Source organism: Centrocercus urophasianus, unplaced genomic scaffold, assembly GCF_019232065.1.
Source record: "Centrocercus urophasianus isolate 14NV4802_14NV808 unplaced genomic scaffold, USGS_Curo_1.0 seq_16, whole genome shotgun sequence".
In the NCBI taxonomy this organism is placed as follows: Eukaryota; Metazoa; Chordata; class Aves; order Galliformes; family Phasianidae; genus Centrocercus; species Centrocercus urophasianus.
Window position 1 is genome coordinate 8,892,906 of NW_024884711.1, and position 27,059 is coordinate 8,919,964.

General features: G+C 39.0%; 1 protein-coding gene across 9 annotated transcripts in view; it reads left to right on the forward strand.

Annotated features, from left to right (window-relative positions):
* Positions 1-27,059, forward strand: part of GADL1 (glutamate decarboxylase like 1) — a 249,377-nt gene that overhangs the window by 213,521 nt on the left and 8,797 nt on the right. For all 9 annotated transcript variants that reach the window (XM_042816576.1, XM_042816571.1, XM_042816573.1 and 6 more), the window contains one exon: positions 636-725. In XM_042816576.1, coding sequence (XP_042672510.1) covers positions 636-725 — 90 coding nt within the window. The remainder of the gene's footprint in view (positions 1-635; positions 726-27,059) is intronic.

A 27,059-nucleotide genomic window follows, 5' to 3' on the forward strand; every position in this document is an offset into this window, starting at 1 on the left:
ACTTGCTTAGACATTGGACAAGATCTTTACAATACATGGCATGTATCAGATAAAGCATCCTGAGATTCATTAAGAAAAAAACACAAAAACAGCAGGATCTGAGAAGACCAGCATTAACTCAATAGCTACATAGTGTGCTACATGTCATGATCTAAGAGAGAATTGGCACAGTTGAGTAGAAAAATGACTGGGTGTGCAAATGCTAAGCAGTGCCAAAAATAATGAGCTTGTGTGTTTTGTATAAAATGCATCATATGAAATCTGTATTCTGAAAACGGCACTTTAAAAAAAAAAGTAGTAACTTTAAAGAGAAATACAGTTTTGAAATCCACGTGTTAGCTTTTTATGCCTCTCTTACACTTTTTTTTTCCCAATGAAAATTTCTAGCAAGGCAAAATTAAGTAGGTATGTCTTAAGAATTGAAGGAGTCCCAGTAGAATTCAATTTTCTGGCAGTAGGGAAAGGAGTGGACAATGTTACGAACGTTCTTTTTTCAGAAAGGGGAAACAAAAGATAAATTGGAGAAGGAGGACTCAAAGTGTAATCTTCAAATAAGGCAGAACTTGATGAGCTGTAATATGTTTTCCTGTCCTGTTGTCTGTATTTTATAAGCAATCTCTTGTTCTCTTATTTAGCCGGAGTACGCAAATGTTTGTTTTTGGTACATTCCACCAAGCTTAAGAAAAATGGAGGATGGACCTGAATTTTGGCAGAAGCTGCACCGGGTGAGTGACACATGAACAGTGTTATCTATAGCTTACTGATGTATTTATGTGCTGTGTAAGAATGTGAAATAGCCCCTGGCTTTTCCTGGCGTTTAACTGACTGTAGAATAGTGAACTAACTGTTAAACAGATACTAGTAGCTTTTAAAATTTTGTTCCTTATTTAGACAGAGCAAATTTATATTTTTTTAATGTGAAAAAAAAAAAAGCAGACATTTACAATTATTCGGCTTACTATCAAAGTTGTAAACAGATGGCAGAACTGAAAGAAGATGAACAGTCTTGTCTGCATCTCCTGTCTAGACAGGGTATTTGTTACCTATTTCACTGAACATTGTCCTTGGAACTTGTCTCGTATTACCATAGAAAATGTAGGTGAGGAAGTGCTTAAGAGTAAGTTTCTGATGTTAAACAACCCAGAAACGGAAGTAGAAATACAATGGTAAAAAAAACTTCACTGGAGAGTATTTTCAGTAAGTCTTGGGTATAAATTTGTAAACGTTCTGAAAAAAGCAGCAGTGAAATTTTGGAGTGAATAGCTGGGAATCAGTTGTTAAGACCTGATTAAGAAACTAATAGACACTAGTATTATGTATCAGTGAATAATCTCTTCTGTGAGGAATTAAGTTCATTAAGTGTTCTGCTTTTTTTTTTTTCCCTCGAATTTCTTAGTAGAAATTTAAAATGATAGCACTGGTAATGTATAAACAGACAAAACATGCATACTTCTTATAAAGTTGGCTTTTCTTTCAGCAGCTTTCCTTTCTCAGGAATTGCTTTCAATTTATGTTGGATGCTGTGGTCTTTCTGGTATGAGGTCTTCCTTAAATGTCCTTGTTGTGTTGTGAAGTATATTTACCCATTGCTTTACAAAGTCATGTATAGCTAGGGTGTGCTTTTACCATGTTTTCACAAAGCATGGATAGACTGTGATCCATCCATCCAGTCTTGTTAGGTTGAAAGGTGCACATATACATATACGTAACTGTATATCAGCTTCTGAAATTGTGCAGAAGTAAGGTTTTGAAAAGAGAGGAAGGTATAGAAGAAGTAATGCTGCCACCTTTGATTTATATATGCCAGAGAGAGGACTGAGGAGGGAATGGATACAGCACAATGAATGGCTTTGAGCACATACATCTTGTGTGAGTGAGTGGCTTTTTTAATTCCTGGTTCTTTGCTGTGGTGCACAATGGTGCTCCCATTCAGTGTGAGGAATAGTTATGATATAGATTGAGCCAAGAAATGCAGATTCCTGGCAGGTGTTTTGTGAGATAGAGCTTGTATTAAGTTTCTCCTGAGAACTGAGCACTACTGCAGGTCACAACAATGCCTTTCATTGGCAAGGTGACATTTTGATTCTTAGTGCCTCTGATGAAGAATTAAGAAAACCAAAACAATAACATGGGTCATAATACATATCAGTGAGCAGGTGAGATGGCAGCACCGAGTCTCACACAAAATAAAGCTGACTTGACTATTTTTGCTAATGTCAGTTTGTTCTGTGACCTAAGGTTGCTGGTGTAAACACCACACTCCGTTCTTTGTATTGCATTAATCAGTACAAGTACATGGTTGAGGAAGAAGGAACACATCCTTTACTAGCCAGGTATAAGTGATGGGAAGATGTAGGCTGGAGATAGTTTTGCCCCATGCCATCAGCAGGTGGATGAGGATGCATGCAGTTCCTTGATTGCGAGTGCATCCTGCATTTTCCTATTATTTCACAAACCTAAGCATTAGGATGCTTTAGTTTACAATCTGTCTTTCCACGTAATGTTTAAACATCAGTTATCCTGTTGTCTCGCTCCAATTTCTAGGAGGGAGAGGAGGTTCTTTTATTATCTATATACCCGGCGTGAGATTAAGAAGCAACGGTTCAAATGTTGGTCCAACCAGTTTATTACAAATCTTAATCAGGGGAAATGGGGAAGGGGAGAACGGACACTATTATGAGTTAGGGTAATGGGGGAAGGGAAGGAGGGCGATAGAAAAGACAGAAAAGAAGAAGCAAGGAGTCTTTATAGGAAGCAAGAGGGACATAGTCACCACCATGGATCCAGCGTGGTTCGTAGTTCCGTCTTTGATCCTCAGTAGTGGTGGGTCGTTGGGCATTGTTGTTCTATTGACGACGAAGGACGACCATGACCATGGTGATGATGGCCCTTTTTCAATGCTTCAAAGTGGTTGAGTCAGCTGTTTTTGGAGTGACAGCTCAAATCCAAAGTGGTCGAATCAGCTCTCCTTTGAGTGACAGCTCAAAGCCAAGGTGGTTGAGTCAGTTCTCCTTGTGGTGGCAGCTTCTGGCTCTGGGATCTCAGCAGGAACCTCCTTTGTTCTTATCTTTCTGGCCTTGCCAGAGGAAGCAGGGAGGCACCAACTTGCATCTTGCCTCCGCAAGACACAATGGTATCATCCCCCAGCCTTCCATACTTAGCTGGAGCGGTTTGGCCACAGGCCAGATCTTCGGCCAGTGAACACTGCTGAGCACTCTCTTCCGCTCTTCTACAGAGCAAGCAGCTCTGGGGGAAGGGGCTTGCAAAATGTTCCCAAAGCGATATCGATTGTCACACAGTTAGCACCCATCAGTTGCCTCCTTGACAAGTCACTCAGAGTCTTATCACAAGAAAAGCCTCAGGAAGCAAGCTTTGAGCCAAAAAAAAACAACCAAAGAAGGATTCTCACACCTGTTCATTCAGAAATTGATCTTTCTTTTTGTTGACCTGCATATCTGACAATAATTAAGAAAATGCATGTCTTAGAAATCCCTTGAGCAACTGATTGATTTCATTCAACTCCGTGTTGAGCGGTATTTTTTTTGAAAGAAGATGCCATCTAAGGTTAGCTATGTATGTTTTAGTACTGGTGAGAGTTGATAAGCCAATAACCCTGGTCTCGAGTTCTCAGATTCGTGAAGAATTTGCATAGTCCTATGCAAAATAACCCTGAAGGTTTTCTGCTGTGCCGGCTCTTCTCCCGCTTTCGCAGCCTACCGTGTGTGGGAATGTCAGGGTGGACTGCATCACAGCATGGTACTTGATTCTGATGTCAGTCTTCTAGCTGTCCTACGTTAACTGTCTATCTGAAGTTTCTTTTTTTCCTAGTTTTTTTTTCTTTTTCTGTCCCTTGAGTGTTGGGATCTTGGGTGGGCTGTGGGTGCATAACCTACTGTTTTCAGAATCTCTATTATTTAAAATGAAAGGTGATGGAAAAGAGTATGCTGAAAGACACGATGTAGCCACTGACTGGTCAGGAGTCATCACTACACTTCAGAGAATGATAAACAACATAGTGTGAAGACCAGAATAAATGGTATATCACCCTGTTAATCAGTGAGAAAGGGAATTCTGAGTACAGCTGTGGTCTTGCAGTATTTGCATCTCTTAGAGTTGCAGCTGGAATTAGGTGTATGGGGAAGCTGGTTCTTTTTTACAGTACATCAAGGCACTGGATGCAGGTGCATACTCCAGGATAGTCTATGCCATGAATGTTTTGCAGTACACAGTATAATTCAGATGGCATAAATCTTGTGATGCGAGGTGGCATACAATGTCATTTTTCCTAAAAGGGATTTCTTCTTATAGAAACCAAAGGAATGGAAATTCTTGTAACTGGGGAGTTACTGTTCAATTCAACTAGAAATACTTGTAAGTGTGGTTGTTTTGTCATTGCAAACTTAGAGCTGCTGCTGCTGACCTGGAACGACTTAAGGAGCTAGCCTTGGAATCAGTTTGCTAAAGTTGGATGTGCCCCCTAGTGGTGCTTTTTCTCCTTTCCCTTTCAGGAAACTGCAAGATTTGCTTTGTTTACTGCTAATCACAATCAGTGTGCCACTTATGCACAGTGATATAACCATGATTGGAAATTGTAAGCCAGAAGTGGAAGTGAAGAGAGAAATCAAAGTTTTAAGCCTATGCCATTCAAATGTTCATATCTTATCCATAACTATTGATATCTATGCTTATTCTTACTTGCAACGTTCTGCTTACAAATTCAGAGGTTCCAAAATTCAACTCATACTGGAATGTCTCCAGATGATGCAGAAGTAGCTGATTATTGATAATACTATCTCTGAAAAGCCTCCAGGAAGTGCAGGTTTTGCTGAGGCATGAGGAAGTATTTGCGGGGATACATCTGGAACTGTTGCCATTCTGTTGCTAACCGTTCCATCCAGTTATTCCTTATGTTCTAGATCAGCTGGCAGTTTGCTCAGTATCTGTGTGGTCTGGAGGACTAAGAAGGAGAAACAGAAGTAACTGTCTTTAAAAGAGCCCTCTTCTATGGAACCTGGCTGTGCTAAGGGGCTCTGGAACGTGAACTGTAGGCTGCCGCGTAATGGATACTGCACAGTAAAGAGGGATGGTGGTACTTACTGCCAAGCACCAAAGTCCTCAAAGCTGTGGTATAGAAAACTTCAGTATATTTCTGTTCCCTCTATTATTCTTTATTAGATTTTGCCTAGGCCATAGTTCTAAACAACGTGTGCTGGAATATCTGAATTCCAGTGGTTCAGTAAAGATTTGTATACTGTAATTAGTTGCAATTACTCAAAATTCAAGCACCATAGTTTTGGACTTTATTTGTTGGGGTTTTTTTTTGTTTTGCTTTCTGTCCTTTTGTGGATTTTTGGACAAATAATACAAACTTTATTTGCAATATTAAAAAGCTGAGGATACACTTTCATAATAAAGCCCATATAGCTTGGAATGTTGTTTTTGTTGCTTTCTCCCACTTAGTAAAGGGCAGCCTTGTTCCTATCTTTCCCCCCACCTAACAGAAGAATATAGATGTCTGCTAACTGAAGACACTTGTAAAATAGCCTGTCATGCTGGCTGGTGTTGTGATACATTTATGTAATGAGAAGCTTCATATCAAAGCAGAAATATAAGGGGGTTGAAGTGGTGTTGCCTTGGCAACCTCTGAATCTTGTGGTCTTTGTGGTATAAATCAAACTCTAATCAAGGACCCGATTCAGTGTTCTCTATGTATTCAAAATACATATTTACTGTGGTAATAGATTTGAATGGAAAGGGAAAACAAAAGCTTCAGCAAATTGTATTAATAAAGTTTTCTCTATTTATTTTGTAACATCTAGAGGTGAATGGCACAGGTTATAACCACAGTATTAAATGCAGAGGGCCCAAGTTGAGGCACAAAAAAGGTTCCGAAAATATCACTGCAAGTGTATTTCCACTTAATATTTGTATACAAAATATTACTGCTTAAATGCCTTGTGTACACTTAAGTAATATTTTAAAATATTTGAAGAGTAATATTAGTGACCTGTTGCTGGGAATCCTGGTCACATTGGTAATTTTTATGGTAGCAAGTAGTGTTACTGACTCTGGTTTCTAGATCTGTTTGACATGAGTTTTTTTAGGAGGGGCATATAAAATGACAGGGAAATAATGGTAAGATTTGCACAGATTTAAATGGGAGTTAAATTGGTTAAATCATTGTGACTGACAGCTCTGGAGCTGTTCATCAGTCATTTGTGAATACTCTATGTTGAGCTAATTGTTTCTGATCCCACATGTTTTCTTGTTGCATTGAACTAATATTGTCATACAGAAATGTGTTTGGAGGAGAATAGAAAAAGAATGAGTTGAGGGTTCTTTGTTTTTTTTTGTTTTGTTTTTTTGTTTTTTTTTTTTGCAAAAGCATGGGGATTGTTAAGGGATGGTGCCATGTCCTTTTTCCTAAATCAGCTGTGAATTTAAACAAAACTCTACAAGTGGAAGAGACTACTTTGTCAGGTCTAAAAGGAAACACCTGACAGGGATGGGATGATCCTCTCAAAGAACGTGATGTGGATCTATCAAAGGCATTATCTGCAGAATCTTGGTTTGTCAGCTAAATCCTAATGCTTAACAACAGTTCCAGATTCATCCTCTGTGATTTGAGGCAGAAATGCTAGAAGGAGTTGGCACAGCTTCCCCGTCTTTAATGTGGAGAAGAGGAAGTCCCAGATCATGACTCAGGCAACTTAATATCTATATCAGCCTTTGGAAAGATTTGTTTGTCTTCATTGTTCAGAGGGGAAATTGAGGGATGCTAGGATGCAGAGTGGATGCCATAGCTCATAAACACAAATAAGAAGAATCTAGTAATGTGTCCTGAGCATGCTCTTTGCTGGTTTAAGCCTCTGTTTCACCAGCTTCTGGAGGGAAGAATTACAAAATATCCTAATTCAATGGGACTGGATGGGTTCTCTGCTGTATGCTGAGGAGAGGTGAGAGCAGGATTGCAAATGAGGCGGGGCAGACGGCGGGGAGCTCAGGGGAGAGAGGTGCAGTGAGTCCTGAAACCACAAAATGAGTAATACAGTAATAAGAAGGACTTATGTAGTAATATGACCATTTCTCAGGAGAGAGTGGTACTCAGAAATTCAATAACAAAATAACTAGTCACACTTTAAAGCAACAACACCTCCTATTTTACAACTAATTGTACATGATATGCAGTAGTAGACGAATGAAATCTTTGTAGTTTAGCTGCATATAAATTACTGTTATTGTTAAGCAGGGAGATCTGAGCTCTGATAAATGAGTGGGAGCAGTACAGTGGTCTGGAGTAGTAGAGAAAAATTATAGCATTGTTTTACTACCTTATTAATGAGGGGATTTGCACACTTCCCTTTTAATACATATTTCTGCAGTTTTATTTAACTCAGCAGTAGAAACTATTTGAAGCTGTTAATTAGAGAAGAGATTTAGCATGACCTTGTTTTAAGTGTATCCTTCTTAGATTTGTGTTGCAAGAACAGAAAAATAACATGCTTCTAAAAGAAAAACGTTAATCAGAAATAGGATACTTTGGTTTCTTTCTACTGATCTACAAATAACTGGACTTTATGGCTTTTCTTTCTGTTGTATTTATTCTGTGTGAGTACTGAAGTAGTAGGACTAGACTAAGGGGTCAGATTGACTCTTAAGTTTTCTTAGCAATAGGATTAGGGGTTGACTCTTTTAACATCCACAACGCCCATCTCACATTAGACTTGGATGCTAGCAGCACTCCAGTATATATTTCACCTTGGTAGATTTTTACACCTGCTTAACTTTCAGGCTGCATGCAGTGGATTGTGACTCTATTAACCTATTCTCAAACTTGTTTTTCATAGTGATGGCTGGCATTTTAGGTGTATGTTTAGGAAATAGAAAGGAGGTATATTTGTGTGAACGTATTGTAACCTACAGCGGAGGTAATAAAATAAGGCAAAGATGTGAACGGTTTCCAAACCATGCTTTTTACAGTAGTCCTAAGTGATGTTTTACTAAATCATCGTATGGCAGTTGTAGAAATTTATTTTCTGGCTTTCTGCACTGCCCCTCTTCCAGACTGGCTTTTCAGGAGTGGGTAGTATTAGTAGGCTCCAGTAAGTTGTCTTTACTCATGGAGAAATCTTTCTTTATTATGTTTTTTCATTTTTTAGATCAGTGGTACTGTTTTCACTGAGGTATATGGGCAGGAATGAACATCATTAAAAGAGCTGATAGTTTCCTTCCGATTCATTTTATCCATCCAATTTATGTCATTTGGATAGCTGATTGTCTTTTTTATTCTTCAGTCACTTCCTAGACTTGTAATATCAGGTTATATCTGGAACTGATGATATTTACATTCCATTCAGCAGTAATAACATTTCTGGCAGCAAAGTATTTCTACTGTAGGAATGCTGTTAAATAGCTTCTAAAACTACTCCTCAATTCTCAGAACTAAGAAAAGAAACCCAAAATGTTTTTGGAGCTGTAGTGTTTACTAGATGAGAGTGCAAGGTGACTTTTGTCAGATACTTAATGTTGAGCTGTACACGTTCAAGGCCCACCGAGGACTGTTGATCCCTAGTGCACAGTATACAAAAGCAATTGAAGCTGTGGGGGGAGATTCTGTTGCAGCTCTATAAGTTTTATGCAGGCTGAGCAAGGATTTCTTCTTCCCCACCTGCAGGGAAAGATTGCTCAGATCTCCAGAGGTTAAACAGATTCCATGCTAGTTTGTTGCTTGAAGTTCTTTTAAGGAAAATGGAGGGTCCGATCATTTCTTTGTGTGGCGGTACATGTAGTGACATGAAATGAAGCTGGAGTGGAGGGACAAAGAGGAGAAAAATATGGTGTGGAGGTAAAATCATGTGACTAATAAAGCAAAGAACCAAATCCTTCAGGGAGGTTAGTGCAGGATGTCTTTTCATTGAAGTATGTAAGTCTGTGTATCTAGCTGAGATGCTAAGAGCAGCATAGCCACTTAAGCATGAATTAAGTACTATATTTAAAGCTGTGTCTCTAGGTAGCTAACAGGACAGTTCTCTCAGAAGAAATGAAAGTGTAAACTGTATATTTCAAAATGCAGTACTGCAAGACTTTTTAAGTTGTTCACGTGCACCTTTTGAATGTAAGTGTATGTACGTGCTCTTGCATGCATGCTTATGACTGTGTTTTTACATACTGGGATCATCTAAAATATAATTCTTGAAAAGAAGGATAAAATAAGGCATAGTACTGAATTAAGTGAATTTTAAGGAAAACTCATCAACATAATCACACGATCACAAGATGGCTGAGTTAGGAAGGGACCTCTGGAGGCCATCTGGTCCAACCTATGCTCAAGCAGGGTGTTCTAGAACTGGGTGACCACATCCAGGTGGCTTTTGAGAAGGCTTGTGGACCTCTGTGGGAAGTGTTTAGTCACTTCCATAGTAAAGAAGTGCTCCCTGAAGCTCACCTTGATCTTCTGGTGTTCCAGTTTGTGCTTGTTGCCTCTTATCCTTAAACTGGGTACCGCTGAACAGAGACTGGCTCTGTTCTCTGCACTCTCCTTCATGTTTCACATATTTAGTAAGATCCCTCAGTCTTCTCTTTAGACTAAACAGTCTCAGCTCCCCTGTATGAGAATCTTGTCAACCAAATTCTCCACCATTTTGAGGTTAAATAGATCTATTGTTTGCACACTCCAATTTCAGTTAATTAAACATAGTAAACATTTTTGGTATCATAGCCATTTTTTTTCTTCCTTTATAGAGACAAGCTAACAACAACAACAAAAAACACCACAGAAGCTAACACCCTTGTATCCCCTGTAATTATACACCTTTCATGAAACCATGATCTTTAAAATGTATGGTATATTGACAAAAATGTATGCATTTTTAGCCTGTTTACTCCCAAATATTTTCCTTCCTGAGATTTGCTTTTAGCTATGGCAAGCTGCTATACTGCTGATGTATTTTGTAGAGTTCATCTTTGTGCATCCACATTCCTGACTGTACTACTTGTTTGTCCAAGCAACGCGTGTTTCCTCTACTTAGTAAGACTAATTACTCTTTCCTTCCTTTTGAAGGGAGTTAGAACCTATTAACTAATATTTGAAGTTGCCTTTGGTGCCTGCCTGTAAACGGAACTGCTTTTAATAAGAAAGTTTGAAAACATTCAACATAATTTAGTTTTGGCTGTGTTCTTAATTGCAGCATTGTGCTCCTACATATCTGTGCACTTCTTCATTATGCTCACTCAGTACCATATGTACATTAATAACCAATGTTGGAAGGAAAAAAATGAGTTACAGGCTGAACTCCAAACTATAGCTGTTCTGAAAGTGTCATGGATCATGTTTAATAGCCTGTGGATCAAAATGAAACCCATATACATTGCAGGGAACTCAATAATTGAAGTATCCCAGGAATGTTTAAGAACCAGAGTCCTGAGGTCACTGGAAGCTTCTCTCTGTGCTCAGTTTTTACCTGAATAAAAGTTGTCTCCTCTCTCCTCCATCTTTTATTTCTATATCAAATAGTAATAGTATTTTAATGTGCTGACTTAGATGATTTTTACCTGGCATTTTGGGGAAAAATGAACTCATTTGTCTTCCCCTTGTTCCTCCTGGTTTTCTGAGACATGAGAAAAACAGTAATTCAGACCTTTGGCATTTCAAGATGTTTCCATGATGTGTGATTGCAAGTCTCTCCTCCCTTTTGGGTGCCTGCAGAATGGTCCTGCTGTGGCCCTGAGCATATGAAGCTGATCTGCACATCAGCTCTGAATTTACTTTTTTTCACACGTGGAGCTCTGAAGTATCATAATTGGTCCTTTGGTGATGAGAAACACAATGACTTTTAGGTGAACACTTGCAGTGCACACCTTAGGGTGCTCAAGGGTCTGATGAAATGATTGTCCAGCACAGCTTTTGGGTTTGCATGCAATCCTTATGTATGTTCTTTAACCTTGCTAATACATGCTATTTCGGCACTGAAGGATTCACATGAGATGAAAGTGATGCCTATTCCCCTTGCTGGTCCTTTGCATAGGATGAACCTCACTGAGAGTATGAGCAAAGAATGAGGCTAAGCAAGAATACTTTCAGCAGTTGCTTAATAGTTAGATCATGACTCTTCTTGTTTTTGCCCACAGCAAAACTGTATTGAGGAGTGGAAGCCACTACTTTCATCCACTCAGTCTGTGCCTTTATCAGTGCAGTCTCTTCCTCTGCAGGGGTGTGGTAACAGGAGGTTCTCTGTTTTATGAAGGTCCTTGAATATCAGAAGTTGCATACAGGCTGAAGTTTCCTCTAGTTATAAATCTTTCTAGTGTCATTATCACCATTCTGCCCTGTCAGCTGGTACCTGCTGTGGTTTCTCAGTGAAACATGTTTTCTAGCATTCTGTTGTTTTTGTTGTGTTTAATAAATAACAGCAATGAATTGGCTGAATCACTGCAATAACACTGCAATGAATCACTGCAATAACAGTGATTATGAGATTAATAGCACAGTGATTTTTCTGATCTCTTTATAGGGGATTAGAGAGAAGGAAATTATAATTTGAATTCCACCCATAGTCAGAGGACCCTCATAGCATGAGATGTTGTGCATTCAATGGAAAACTAGATAAGGTAGCTCTTTGCCCAATCAGCCAGAAGATAGGAGTTGCTTAACTGTATAAGCCTTTATTTTACCTCTGAGGAAAGGTATCCTTCTGCTTTGTTCTGAAACATGGGTGACAATTTCAACACTGACTTAACCTATCTGGGAAACATTTCATTGTATTTGCTATACTGGGCATGAGCGAGAAACTTCCACGTTGTGTGGAGTTGCAAAGGGTACTAAGGTGTATGCAGTGTTTCTAGAAAAGAGTGACAAACACACAGATTACAAATACCTAATCAAAGGATTCCCTAGTGGTTGTTTTGGGATACGGGTGAAACATGGAACTTCTGCTCATACTGGACAGCTTATGTAGGTTTTGTGGAAGAACAGTAGTGCATGAAGATGTTGTTGCTTTGTTCCTAGTAGTCCAAAAGATGCATTTTTTTTTGAGGAACACCACAGCAGGAGTGCAAGTACTACAGAGGAGGACATGCTCTCTGCCAAAGGGGAGCAATGAAGCTGTTGTGCTTTCACAGCTGTTCTGCTCTCTGCACTTTCTAGCACCAGTTCTTTACCAGTGCAGTGTTTGTGCTCTCAGAGTCTGAATGGGCCACGTGTGCTGGGAGAGATATGTTTGGATGGTGGGTGTCCAGAGATCTGTGAAGGATATCAGCTGGCTTCATCTTTTTCACTTTAAAGTACACTTCAACAGAATTGTGCCTGCTAGGCAGGAGTGCATTACCCAACATTTAACAAGGTAAAGCTGCTTATGAATCTAAGTGAATAAATTATAATTTACATGTTTGCAGCTGTTTTGCATCTAGCCATGAACTTGAAGCCTATGGTCTTGAAGAATGAAATGACAGAATAAACTACCTGGCTTCCTCTGTATTCACTGGGGCTTTTCTCTGGGGAGCCCAGAACCTCCTGTAAAAGCACATCTTCCAGAAGGGCATCTTTTCTTGAATGAAAAATATCAAGGAATGGAACAACTGCCATTTTCCTTGACATCTTCTTTGACTTGTTAAGTTGTCTTCCTGTAATGTAAGAGATAGATGGGAAGAGATGAAAAAAGTGTATTTCCACACTAAAATAGCCTTCCTACCTTACTTCTCTATCTTCGCATTCACAGACTACCAAGTAAGTCACTGTTCTTTCTTTTATTTATAAACTAAATGGATTCACATCTTTAAGTCTTCATTAGTCATTGAATCACTTCTTTGGCACTCGGTGTTCTTCCAGTTTTTCATTATCATAAAAGAAAAGTAAACATCTGAACTCTGTATTGTTGCCAGTACCTGAATCTCCAATACTGCATGTGGAGATGAAACTGTCTCTTAATGCTGATGACCAATCTTCTGTATTTTCCTTTCGGAGTCAAGCTGATGAGGCTTTGCAAAATATATGTAGTGCATTGATGAATGCTGAAATGAAAACTTTTCTTGGAGAATAAATGACTATTTCAGTAAAATAATCAAACTCAGAAGAGTTTGTGAAGAGTTATTTTTTTCTTTTTTTTTCCCCACTGGATCAGGGAAAAGACCGAAATCCTAGATTAGCCAATGGTCCTGGGATTCATGTGAAAATCAGCCCTGACTATTTTAAAGACATCCAGATAAGAGATCTCATTGCAAATCTTTTATTATTTGTTCCTTGATTGAGCTTTTTAGGCTGATCTTGGGTCTGATGTAGAGTGATAATAATTACTGACAGCTGTTTCCTGCCAGGAAGGATTCTTAGTTTCTGATATGTGATCTCGAAGTTCTCTGGTTGCTGACTTGTACAATTTTCAGTCAGTCCTTTAGGATAACCATCCATTCTGAGCTGAATGTTATTTTTTTTCTGCAACGTATAACTTACCATTGGCTAAATGGAAAGCTGTTGTTAGAGTGTACTTGAGCACAGCGGGTCTCTGCAATGGCCTGTCTGCTTCTGTTTTCTTCATTTGTGAGTCTCTCACTTGCATATGGTATCAGCTGTCATTTATTGACTTCCAGAAAATTAACAGTGGGGATTAGTATTAAGACTGATCCTGATCTCTGTGGAGCCTCAAAGGCAACTGCATCTGATGAATGTTCTATTTGCTGCATGTGAAGATATGCTTGCTTTTCAAATCTTAGCATTACTTTTTCCTGCTATTTTTCATCTAGGTAGTTTTTGTAAGGCTTTCTTATTAATGCTTTGTGTGATTAAATCACCAAGAAAATTTGTAACATCAGCAAAATTGTGTAGGCAGACTGACCATTAAAATGGTGCTTGGCAAAGACATCAATGTAACTATCCAGAAGGCTAAGTTTCAAATACGTTCAGATCAATTTTAAAGTAACTATATATTCTTACCTTTTAGTTCATTATAAATTTAATTAGGTATGAGTATTTCCTGTATTTTAAGTTATAGTCATCTTGACATAAGCATCCTAAATTCACTAGATCCATCGCTTTGCTGCTTCTAACCTTTGTGTGTATTCTAATGTTTGTATTCTGCAATTTCCTTAGTATTCCAAAATGTATTCAAAGATTCAGTCAGCATTTTAAAATTCTTGGTTGCAAAGCCATCCAGGCCTGTAGATCTGAAAATTTGCCCTCTGTAGATGTTTAACATCCCACTGGCTGCTACTGGATTGAAAAGTTCATTGGCTTTGTGGTGGGAATCCTTCGCCCTGCTCCCTCCCTGTAGAAATGAAAGATTTATTGAGCACTTCTGCCTTGTCTGGGTTTCTAACGATCAGCCGTGGCTCCAGCTTCACTCAACCCTAACATCCATACTCTTGTACATAAAATGTTTCTTCTTTTCTCAATCCTGTCAATCAAGGATTTCTTTTCCTTCTGATAAATGTTCTCCATGTCACATTTATATTGATTGCTATCTGATCCATTTCCCCTTTTCAACTTGTTAAATATTGCTTTGCTAGCCTCACTTTGCCAATGAACCAGGATGGGTTTTTAGATAAAGCTGTCTTCTTTCTTGATTGAAAGATTGCAGCCCTTGGCCATCTAATCTCTTCTAAAGGAGCTTTAAGCTTTCATCTATTTTCTACCTGAAGTTTTTTTGGAAATTAAGTCTTTTGGAAGGTCCTTTGTGACTGGGAGCATCCTTTGTCTGCCCTGCATCAGGCTGTAATCAAAGGGAAGGGCTGACATATAGATGGGTGAGACTATCTCTGTGATGTGGTGTGGTTGAAATGAAGATGTAACGTAGGTGGGTGTGCTCCATGCCTGCTGTTGAGTTGGGACAGGATGTGATGCTGTGTAAAACTTGACTCGAACCTGGCTGTGCAAATGTGTATGGTAATGGGATGTGGCAACTGGGGAACCCAGGGAAGGCGTAGGAAGTACTGGATGTTCGTGTATTTTATATGCTTTAATGATGCCTGAGTTCATTTAACATCACATCGTTTTTTTTACAGAGACCCTGTAAGTTGTGTCTGTGCTTAGGAACCAGATTTATTTTCATGATCAGTGGTAACTACAGGGTATTTAAATTGACCTAGATGGCTTGTTGCACAAGCTGCTGAAGCACTCTTCAGGAAGTGATTTGGCATGGTGGTTAGGAGCTGACTGTGGGGCCTGCACTGTGTGTCCAGCTCTGGAAACCAAATATTGGAAGTACATCGTGCTGGATAGGCTGGCTGTGCATGGCGTAAGCAAGGCTTAAGCGTCCTGACCTAGCAGTGAGGAGCTACGCTGGCTTCTGAGGATTGTCTCTGGAGCAAGATTTCCAACGCTAAGCCACAGCTAGCAGTGAACGCAGGAGACCATCGGGGGGCACCAGAACAACAGTAATGGGTTTGAACTGCTAATTAGTGCCCACACTGCTAGTATCTGTTTTGGCCAGTCAGGAACAAAAAGCAGCGATGTCTGAGGATGGGAGGAAATTTCTTCCAGTTCTTAAATAAACATGATTTCCGTAGTCGTACTGCCAGTTCGTTTGAAGGCATGAGCAGTTTAAGAGTAACCTATACCAAGCATGGGTTGTCTCATATGGTCTGGGCAGCAATGTCCTTTTCTTTATTTAACCCTTTGTATAAAAATGCATATTGCTTACAAGGTTTAGACTGGAAAGTAGATATTTTGAATAATTATCACAGAGAAGTGATAAGAAATGAAAATAACAAAACAAAACGTGAAACCGTGCTTGTAAAGATTCTGCAGTTCCCTCCTTCCTAAGCATCTGAATTGTTCTATGCAAACTCTGAATTCAGGGAGTCAGCACACAGTTTTAGCAACAGATGAGTGCTTTTTTTTCCCCTCTTTTTTCTTTTTCTTCTTCTTTCTTTTTTTTTTTTTTCTTCTTTTTTTCCCCTTCTAAATGACAGTTCAGCCGATGGTCTGAACTTCAGACCATGAATGAAGGGGCGCATAAAGACGTGCCTTCTGGCTAGAGGCTCTATGAGGGTTCTGGCATGGGCAGATATTGCATAATGGTGGCTGTTGGTTACTGGTAAGTCATAGTGTCAGAGAATCTGCCTGATCCTTAGCGTGCCTTCTACTGTGGGAAAAACATTACTTTTCCTTTTAAAAAGAAAAATTTACTTCATATGCAGATCCTGCTCTTATATCCTGCGATCAACACAGTCACAACTCTCCTGTTTAGAACACAGCATCCTTATGTGAAATCTGGTTATCATAAGGCAGCTAGGGGCATCTGGAAATTACTGACTTTTTAAGTTCTTTAAGCCTGTCTGAGATCTCTATAAATGATGAAAAGAACTGTTAATCCTGCTGCTGCTTAACTTTAAAGGAGAAAGTATCTTCCCTAAGTTTGTGCAGCTCCTTAATTCGTGCACTAGGTGGTGATCAAAAGCAACCCACGTTGTGTGCTGTCTTTGCTTCCTTGTCATATCTGACAGTAGGTAATAAAAGTGCATGAGACTGGCCATTTTTTTCTGCCAGCTTTTAACTTTTCCTCTGTCCGCGAGTAATTAATTTTTTTTAATAAAATCCTCTTGAAGATTAGAGTAGAAGTGAAAATGTTCAGTGGTGCTGCTAAGTTTTAATGTTCTGTTGAACCTGTGGATTTTGGATTATTTGTTTAATAAACATGTAGGAAGTATCTTTGCTATTGTCATCACCAGATATTCATAAAATACCCCACAACTTCAAACTAGGATTAGTGTTGCATACACAATCCAGAAATTCAAATATACCTATTTTCAATATAGTTGCTATGGACTGAAACCCAGTTTTTGAAAGTAGAAATTTAGTGCTAGTGTTTGATATGAGATAATGGGAAAAGAGGAGCATTACTCTGAAAATATGCTTACAGGTTTTTTATATAATTAAAAAGAAGGAGAATTCTCCTCTATATTGCCCCCTCCAAAATGATAAAAACTGCTCCAGTATTCCTGTACCTTGGGAATACTTCTGGCTTCAAAGGGAAAGAATGCAAGATGTATTTTGCATTATGTAACTGGAAAAAAAATGAAATCCACAGAAGAAAATCAGTCAAAAATGCTCCTTTTACTAAAAAGTTGAAGAGCAATGTTCATGCATTGGAGTCTGGTAGCTAGATTTAGATTGATTAGAGACATGGGGAAGACTACTAAAATATTGCTTAGGGTGATGTTTGATAGTAAGTGCAGTGTTCAGACAGAAGAAAGTACAGCACACCAGGCTGCTGTGATCTATGCTTTAGCCATTACAGATTATCAGCATAGTTCAAATAAACAGTTGAAAGGAGGAGGATGTCACATTAAAGCATGTCTTAATAGGTGGGTGGGTTGTTTCTTTATCCTCTATGAATCTATGTAAAGCAACAAAAGCCTCATGACATGGCTCATGAGTAATGCCTTGAGTAACTTTTCTGCATTCATCCTTTTCCTGAGGCTAAAAGGAGGTGGAATCAGCCCTCTTCTTCTCTAGCTGGGATGTGGGGGACAGCTAGGGCAAAAGATACAGCGCTGCTGAGCCACCTTCATTTGTGTCTCAAGATGGATGAGATCTGTTGGTGCATGGTATATGGTTTAAATTAGCATTGAAAGTCTTCTGTTTTTCTTATTGAGCAGGACATAGATACTTAGTGCTGAGCTCTCATGCCAGGAGATGGATAGAGAAAGTCCTCTTGGGCAATAACCTCAGGGTAAATATGTGCTACCCCTTGCAACTTCTACAAGGCAAGCAGTGAAGGCAGAGCTGACCAGCTGTTAGGAAGCTGGAGAGCAATTAGAAACTCTCCTGACAGGCAACTGCAGAGTTAAAACAGCAAAAAGAAATTTGGTGCAGCTACAGTGTGTTTTACACTAGTGATCCATGTAACAATGAGGAAATGCATAGCAAAGCCAGATTCCAGACTACTGAGTTGATGGTATGATTCATGCACTTACTTCTAAATTCAGCAACCAACCCCGTTGTAATGAGAATCATCTGAGGGAAGTAAAATAACAACAGTCTGAAGCCCATGGGAGGGCAGTAGCCTGTGACCATGCTAGATGCAGAAGGGCTGTGTCAATTGCACTGCAGCATGTTGGAGAAATGGAGGTTATGCCATGGAGCTTTTTCTTTAGCTTGTGTTCTTGTTTTGTGGGTTTTGGAGGAGTCCTTGTAAGACTGACTGTTGTTCAAAATTGCATGGATGCGCTGGCTTGCATAGAATCATAGAAACATTGAGGTTGGAAAGGACCAGTAAGATCATCTAGTCTAACCATCAAATGGAGTATATGCATGCAGATAGTCTGTGTGTACGTGAAAACTGGATCATTGCATGCACATGCAGCCAACCTTAGCAGCAGAACACCAAAGGGATTTGTACACAATTAACTTGTAAAAACTGGCTCTGAATGTATGAAGGGAAGTAGCATCAGGAGAGCTGAGGCACACCCTTTATATGATATTAGCATGTATTCTCACAACTGTTCTTGGTTAAAGATGATTCTCCCTCCAACAGAATCCAAGTTTCAAGCCTCATGTTGTCTTATGCTGTATATTTGAAGTTTTTGAGCTCAGAGACCCCAATATACATTAGGATAATGAGGTAAAAACATGTGAATTTAATCCTGGTCTGAAGTTCTCCATTTCAACTTTTGACTGTGGCAGATGATTCTCCCCACTGCATTTAAAAGGCAGAGTTTTCTAATTATCAGTATGTATGTGTGGGACCAATGGGACACTCCTAGGATGAAATGCAAATGAATTCTTATTTATAGCAAATGATTCAGAGCACATGTGCCTGTAACTTCAGAGAAAATTGTCAACTGTCAGCTGTTGAATAGAGAGAAGACTTCAGAGCAGAAGCAATGCGATACAGTGTCAGAAAGTAGCTGAATCCAGGTGCCCTCAGGATTCATGGGGATTCTTCCTTTTCCACAAAATGTGCATGGAACTACTGTGGTCCTCTACCTTCAGTCTATTCTGTTGCTGGTACCTGGACCTGCAAAACCCTCAGGTTGCAGGTACTTTGAACTCTTATCCTGATAGTTGGCTTGTCCACCTTGAAGTTCACTAGTGTTTACGCATCTATCAGATGACAAAAATAATTTTTTTAAAGAATAAAGGATAGACTGTGGTGATCAGGTGCAGGGGTCAGCTTGGTAAATGTTTTGATTAACAGTCTTTGTATCTGATGGCCTGTATACATTTTCCCTCTGTTTCCTTACAGTCGTTTCTCTCTAATCTACCCTGACTTCTCCCTGTCCACACATTAGGTCTTTTCACCTAAGCATCCCACAGTATGTTTTCTGCAGTCCCAGAATTTTTTTCCCCTCTGTGACCTGTGAGAAGTACTGTACTCTTCTCCTGTTATTCCTGTGAGAATTTTTCATTTATCTCTCTTTGTGGGTTTCACACCTGCAAAGAAGCAAGTGCTCTCCTTTGATAGAGGAGAACTCAACATGGCATGCTCTGTTTTCACTAATCGGGTTACCAGGGCTCTTCTGCTGGTCATAGTTGCTCTGATCCTTGCTGGGTCTTTCTGTTCTGTGTGGTTAGCCTTTCATCTCATCACCTGACACACAGCTACCGTGTCAGTAACTGGCGCACAGAGCTTTGCTTGTACTCTGAATATTCTCCTTCTCCTCTGTGACCAGTGAAGCTCCTGGACCTGTCCAGGAATGTAGATCTTAGATATTTTTGATCTAAGATAAACTGTCTGCATAGGTTTTGTTTTACCATGTTTTAGCCGTCTAACAGTTGTTCCCTGAAGTCCATGAAGTAGGAGAGAGGCTTTTCCAAATTGGTCCCGCCTGTCTTAGATGCCTTCTCTAGGCTAAATTGGAGGTGCACCTTTTTCTGCCTTAAAGACAAAAAGCTAAGTAAGCTAGGTATCCAATGTTCAGACTGCCAAAATGATGGGAGTTGAATCTTACTTTCTACTTTTTACTTTCAGTGCTGCAGTCTGTTCTCTGGGTAACACTTGATGGATGTACAGTTCAGTGCTGGTGCTTCTCAAGTTGTTACTTTCCCTGTGTGAAGTAAGCAATCACCATTTGTACACAGTGCAGGCCCTGATTGAAAAACACCACCCAGAATCAGTATCAGCTAATATATGGAGCTGAAATTTATAAATTGTAGTCTATATTACTAATGAGTTCATGGCGTAAGGATGGAACAACCAGGATTTGGTGGTGTGTAATTCACCATGTTCACACTAAAGCTGCACAATCACTGAAGTTGCCAACCCTAGGTGTGCTGTGAATTCAGGAAACATTAACTACCAGAGGAGCTCACATCTATACTGCGAGTTTCCTGGAGGAAACCACTTTGAGCCAGTGAGTTTGTGTGGGTTCTGCAAGACTGTTTCCAAGGCAAATATGCACTAAAAATATGCCATCCTGCTTATAAAATCATCAATGTACCTGACTGACATCTAGCTTTGGCATAGGAATGTGGTTAAGATCTTGGTTATTATTTCCTACTTGCGTGCCTCAGTTCCTTCTAGGAATTAAGATAATGATTATAGTATTTCCTTATCTGTGAAATACACTCACATGTGGGGGTGGAAAAAAATAGATCTCCAAAATAAGAGAAATTCTTTCATTTATACATAGAATTGTGGCTCTTTTATATTTTCACTTTTTCCTGACAGCAGCTACTTACTGATTTATTTCCTTGCTTCTTACCTGCCTGGTGGATGGATGTGGCTGTAGGAGTACCAGGTTTCAAGACAAATGAGAAAGTTTAAAAAGTTGTATAGCTGAAACAGAGATTTTGAAATCTTAACTATGCTGATCCTAGCTGGAGAATGGAGGGAAAGTCTACAGCAGCATGAAGGAAAAAACAATAAAATGTTCTTTAATACAGCCATAGTAGAGGATCAAAAAAAGTACTTCCATCTTCAGGTATTTTGTTTTATTGGAACTTTGATTCAATTATCAAAAGTGTAGTAATTATGACCCGTGCAATACTAATGACTTTTGGCAATAAGACTTGTGAGGACACACAATCTAATTAGCTTTAATGAGATGGATTTAATAATACTTTAGATTAACATCTGTTAGAACTAAGTATCAAGATTTATTGTTCTCTGAATAAATATTGACCTCTTGCTCTCAGGTCAATAAATCTTAAGCTTGCCTGTACTTAAATGACTATTTACTTATGTTAGCACTTTTTGTTTCCTGCCACCAACTTCAGTATGAGGATAGGAGCCCTGCACTTCCTTTCTGCTGCATCAAACACTTTTTAGAAAAAGTTGCAAGAAAGCCCTGAATTTGTAAAGAGGAGAGAAAAAGAGTTGGAGTCTACATCCTTTATCCTTTCTTCACATAAAACTGCTATTCTTAGCTCTTGCTTGATAAATAGAAATTTCTGAAATGACCAGAAAAAAATCCATGGTAATGCCACAGAAAAATCATGTTGTTCACATCATCTGCTCAGTTAAGCAGTCTTTGTATTTTGTGTAATGCTGTGAGTAGTTGTTCTCAGTGTGTACTGAGGCACAAAATTTTCTCCTTTACTTCAGATTTCGTTTTGTACTTCAGATATTTAAGCATATTAGATTCCTTTCTAGCTGTAGGCATCTCAAGAGGATTGAGATGGAACATTTTTCATGCCTGCAGGGTAGGAACTTCTTGATAATCTCTAAAGGGATCACTGTGGTCAGAAATATCTACAAGTCTTACAAAATTTCTCATAACCAAGAAGAGTTCCTCTAAAAACAGCAGCAAAGTATTGAGACTGATCAGTAGAATATTTGGGCCTCCCTTTCAGATTTAACAGAGTTCTAAGGAGCTGTGTGATAGTCTTCACTCCAGGTGAAGTCAGATATAAAACTCCCCATTATGTTCAGTGACAGACTTCTGTAAGTGAATGCTGATTAATGTAGAGAATCTTTTTCGTGAGCTGCCAAAGAACCAGAGACTTTATAAATTATGTAAAAAGATTATTTGTATTTATTGAATTCTGTGGAACTGTTTCAGTAAAGAAACTGAGATCCAGTAGACTTTAGTGGATGAATTTTTTACAGTTGATCATAACTGCTTAAGATCAAAAGATTTTTCTTGCATGTACATTCTCTTTTGTAAAAATAGGTACACTGTGCAGAAGCCTTGCAAGAAATAGGTAAATCTTTCACGTTGTTACACTGTGCTGTTCATGTGTTTCAAGTTGTAGTACTTTTATCTTTTTGGTGGGATTTAGAGATTGCTGTGGCTCTGGAGGAAATTGTGGCATTTGCCATGGTCCATAGGCTAGGCTGAATGCTGAGCCGTAGCTATAGGATGTAGAGTAGGAGCAATGTTAACAGATCTTTTTTAATTCCATATATTCCTTTTTGAGGTAAGTATATCTGCAGGACAGATGGTAAATGTTGAGCCCTGTGTGCCTTTCCCCCACCAACTGCCTTCAAGTTTTCTAAGGATTAGATGATCCTTAGGATCAGATGGCTGACCTCAGCAGACTCAAAAGGTGGGCCTGTGTGAGTCTAATGAGGTTTTGCACTTGGGCCAGAGGAATCCCAGGCATACATACAGACTGGGAGTAGCAATCCTTGAGAGTAGCCTTGCAGAGAAGGACCTGGAGGTCCTGGTGGATGAAAAACATGACATGAGCCATCACTGTGCTCTTGCAGCTCAGAAAGCAAACAGTATCCTGGGCTTCATCAGAAGAGGGGTGACCAGCAGGGACAGGGAGGTGGTTGTCCCTCTCTACTCCGCCCTCATGAGGCCCCATCTGGAGTACTGTGTCCAGGACTGGAGCCCCCAGTGCCAAAAAAACCCAAACAAACAGGTGATCAGCTGTAGTGCATCTTCTTTTAATCATAATGATGTATACTTCGTTATTTTAATTGCAAAAAATGGTGGATGCAAACTATTATTTTCCCTTCGCTTTGCACCTGTTGAGACTGCTAGAAAATCTGCAGATTCTGAAATCCTGATTGTTTGTGTGTTGAGGTACAAAGATTTGTAATGTATGTTGTATTTCACTTATGAAAAAGAAAAAAGAAAGTATGCTTAGTGGGGATGAGGAGAGGAGGAAAGTTGAGCTGGAATGAACATGGGGGAAGTGATGACTTTGGTAAGATTCCATCTGGAAAGATTTGGTGGCCTTTATTACATGTCAAGATTAGGCTTTAAATTAATCAGTTTCAGGCAGACAAAACAGTTATAATAAATAGCAATTATTCGTCCTATGTTTCACTGGATAGAGGGGGAAAGGTATCGTTTTCTTTGTTACATTATGTGGTCAAATCAGATAGCAGCCTTGCTTTTGTGGTAGCAGTCTGGGTTATGGCAGAATACCCCTGCCTATCCCACTTTAGAACTGAGTAAAGAATATGTGCAAAAGTTCATTACTGTTCTTCAGTATGTACGGTAATGCAAATACGTAAAGATGCTACTTTATGCCAGAATCTGACCTGTGTAAGTAGAAAATAAGGTGTTAACAGCTGGGAATTGTTCTAACATTCTGCAGTGACATTCATTCTTCTTCTCCAGAAATGTGTTGAGCTTTTGAATTTGTCACCAAATAATGTAATCTTCCTAGTGTAAAGTGCTCCTCCCAGCCCCAGACATTCTTACTGCACTGTCATCCTTTCTCCCAGTGGAGAAGAAGAACAGAAGCTCATCCCTATGCATACAAACTAAAAAGGATATTTTTCTGTTAGTTGCTCTTGCTTTCAAGATGACAAGCTGCCCTTTCATCCTGCAAGGAGAAGGGAGATCTTGTCTTTGACAGGGTTGAAAGAATGGAAAATCTAGTCAGTAAAATGGGAACTTAAAGTGTTGCACAGAAGAACTTTGTGTACACCATGAAAACATTTAAAACATTTGCTTTTATAAAACTAGTAACACTCGAGTCTCTTGCTGCTCTTTAAACAATCAGAGTGCACATGCCTTTCATGGTTTCTCAATACTTAGACTTTCCACGTGGCTTGCTAATAAAACTTTGCTAAAGCAACACAGAAATGTGAGAAATTATAGGGAATGTAATTAATAATAATGAATCATTTGAATTGTCTTGAAAAGATGCATGTACTTAGATGCACGTGCACCTGGAAAATAGCGATGTTTGCCAATGTAAGTTTTAGCTAAAAGTAAAAACATACACAAACTTGTCCAAGCACTGATTTGTGGGTTCTGTTGGTTCTGCCTCCTTCCTAGAAGCAAATATCCTTAGTGTAAAAGCCTTAAGCTGAAGGCAATTTTTTGTTGCATAAATAACCAGCTAAAGAAGTCACTGAAGGCAATCAAAATCTGAATCCAACCTGCCATCTCCTATTAGTCAGGTTGTTTGAAGTGATTTGTGGTGTTCATTAGTGGATCTTCTGGCAAAAAGTGACTGGACGGAAGATTATATTCAGTATCTGATAGCGTAGACGTGCTGCACAGCCCTGAGTTGAAGGTGCAAGAAAAATGTCTGTATCAGGGCAAAAATACAGCAGCATCTGGTCTCCTTTGATATGTTAGTTGTTCTGAAGAATGTGGAAGTGGTTACTGTTATTTTGACAAATGTCTTTATTTCTCCTTTTGTTGCATGGTGTGGCACAAGGGGAACACTGGCGCAATAGCATACAGCAATAATTTATTAGTGGTTTAGGGATGTGGGCCCAGAACAAATTCTAGACAAAAGAAAAACATGTTTGGGTTTTACAGAGCGCCTTGGCTACAGGAACAAAGCTGTGATTGGGTGTGCAAATATTTGGTATTTCGATTGTCCCAGTTGGGGTGACAGCTGACAAATCGTCTGAGTTTGTTTTTAATTATCACCAAAGGAAAAAAAAGCCTGTTGTTCTAAAGCCAGGCACTGATTTTGAAGCACAAGGCAAGAGAAGATGTTTAACAGTGGAAGATATGCTTTCTCAGTGTTCTAACATGTTGAAAGCACCGTTACCTCCAAATATTTATAACATTTAGCTAGTTTTGTGATTACAGCCGACTGTAGTGTTGTGTTGACTTGTATTGCATCCAATGATTGATACTAAAATATCAGCCACAATTCTCACTTCATGCTAACTGGTATCACTGATATCAACATTATTTTCTGCACTCACTGGGAAAGGAGGTGGGTGTGCTGTGACAGATGTTTGAGACCTGTTTGCACAAAAATAAATACCATACCAGCATACAGAGCACCTATGAGGTATCAGAGTCAATTACAATAGATCTGTGAACACAGAGAGGCCTTACTGCCCTAAAGAAGCTCCTTGTGAAGGGAAGAAGCATGTCACCCAAAAGAGATTGAGTCATTTGTTTGAGACAACCCAAACATTCTCTGGCTGGGTTAAGGACCAGTCCTGTTTGTTGAGTCTATCCAGTTCTACAACTACTTTGCTATTCTTCAAGCCAGATAAGACAGACACATTGTAAAGACACATTGAATTTAGTAGGCAATATATACAAGTTTAAAATTGTGTCCAAGTACTTAAATGGGTTGAATTTTTGTTTACTTTTTATTGTAATTGCTGAGCCATAGTTGTTTAGTTATGAATTTGCATGAGTCTGAACTTGTCGTTTCTTGCAGGAAGCTTAACTTGTCAGACTTTGAATAGCCAACAAGTCACCTTTTAAGTAAAAACCATGAGCTTCCAAATAGAAATTTGCCCCTTCTGGGGTAGTCAGAATGAATTTTTGTGGTCAAATGGGAGAGACTGTTCTGTATAAAGTTGTCTTTTATTGCAAGAAATAATTGAGGCAAGAACACAAAATATGGTTTCCATTTATGTGAAATCATGAGAATGTTTCCACTTTGTACAAAAGGGAATGGTTTGGGTTTTTTTTTTGTCTTCTAGCTGCATCTCTTCTGCCAATTTCTAGTGTAGCATTCAGTACCTCTGAAAGTTTCATAAAGGCTGTATTTGAGGAAGAGAAATAGTTTGATCTGCTAATACACTGCTATCCTTCCAACAATGTCTAGCCTGCTTTCGTGGATCCCTAGAAAGGTTATTGATTTACTGCAAGTGTAGTTTTCTCTAGTAAAGGCTTTTTGCAAACCGCCACCTGAAAAAGGAAGGAGGAAATTTAGCTAATTGCATTCTGCTTCCATTTCAGTGGCAATTCTGAAATGTTTTCGGAAGGAGTAGAATGGTTTATGTGACTGTGAGTTACTGCTGCCAGGAGCTGGAGGAGCTCTTCAGAATTGTGTTGGATGGGTGCGTGGTGAACTGGGAGCTCTCAGAAAAATGCTGCTGATAAAATTTGCCATTATTAACACTAGTTTTCACAGGTACATTCTGACTTTGCAGTACTTGCTAGGCTAGCGAGATTAGAGTCAACCATACTACTTAAAGCTATTCACATGCACTTCCCAGCCAATTTTTGCTGACGAAACACGCAATCCCACAAAATTCCTCATACTTCGTCTTTTCTAGGGGCAAAAATTCTACAGATGTTTTAGTTAAGCAGTGTCAGCACTTTTGACTCTACATATTTATGGCTGTGCAAATAATGGATTTTTTGGTTTGGCCATTGAACTAAGAGATTGAAAGGAATTTTTGTTTTTAGTCAGGCAAAAATAATTTTTTGTTTTGAGATGTACTGAAATGAGGCAATTTGCTTGGTTTAAGTTTCCTCAGTTCTTTTATACTCCCTGCAATAAAAATGGTCCAATTTTCCATTGAAAACATGGTTTTGAAACAACTGTTCCAAATACTTTTGTTTTTAAAATTCAGAAAACTACACTTTTCTGGTTTCTCTATTTTTCTAGCTAATGCTATGTTTTCAGTGGTACCAACTGCTAAATGTATATGTTTTTCTCCTTCAGTCAACGTCTTCTTGTAAATTCATTGCTTAGTAGCTTACTTTTTTTTTTTTTAAGCCAACACTGAGCACAGTACAGAATTTTAAGATACTGTCCATGGTTTGGAAAAGCTGTTGTGTTATGTCAGTAACTGAAATGGCTAGACCACCATGGTTGGAGTCTGTGAGTGTTATAGCAGTGTGGGTAGCACTCAGGTAGCAGAAGTACAGTTCTAGGGGTACAGAAAATCATTTGTGATGGGACAGTTTGAAAATACTGGATTAGGTGCAAAAAAAATTAAAATATATCCATTAATTAAAATATATCCATTACTGATTAAGGGAATGCATTGATAAAGAAATTCATATCC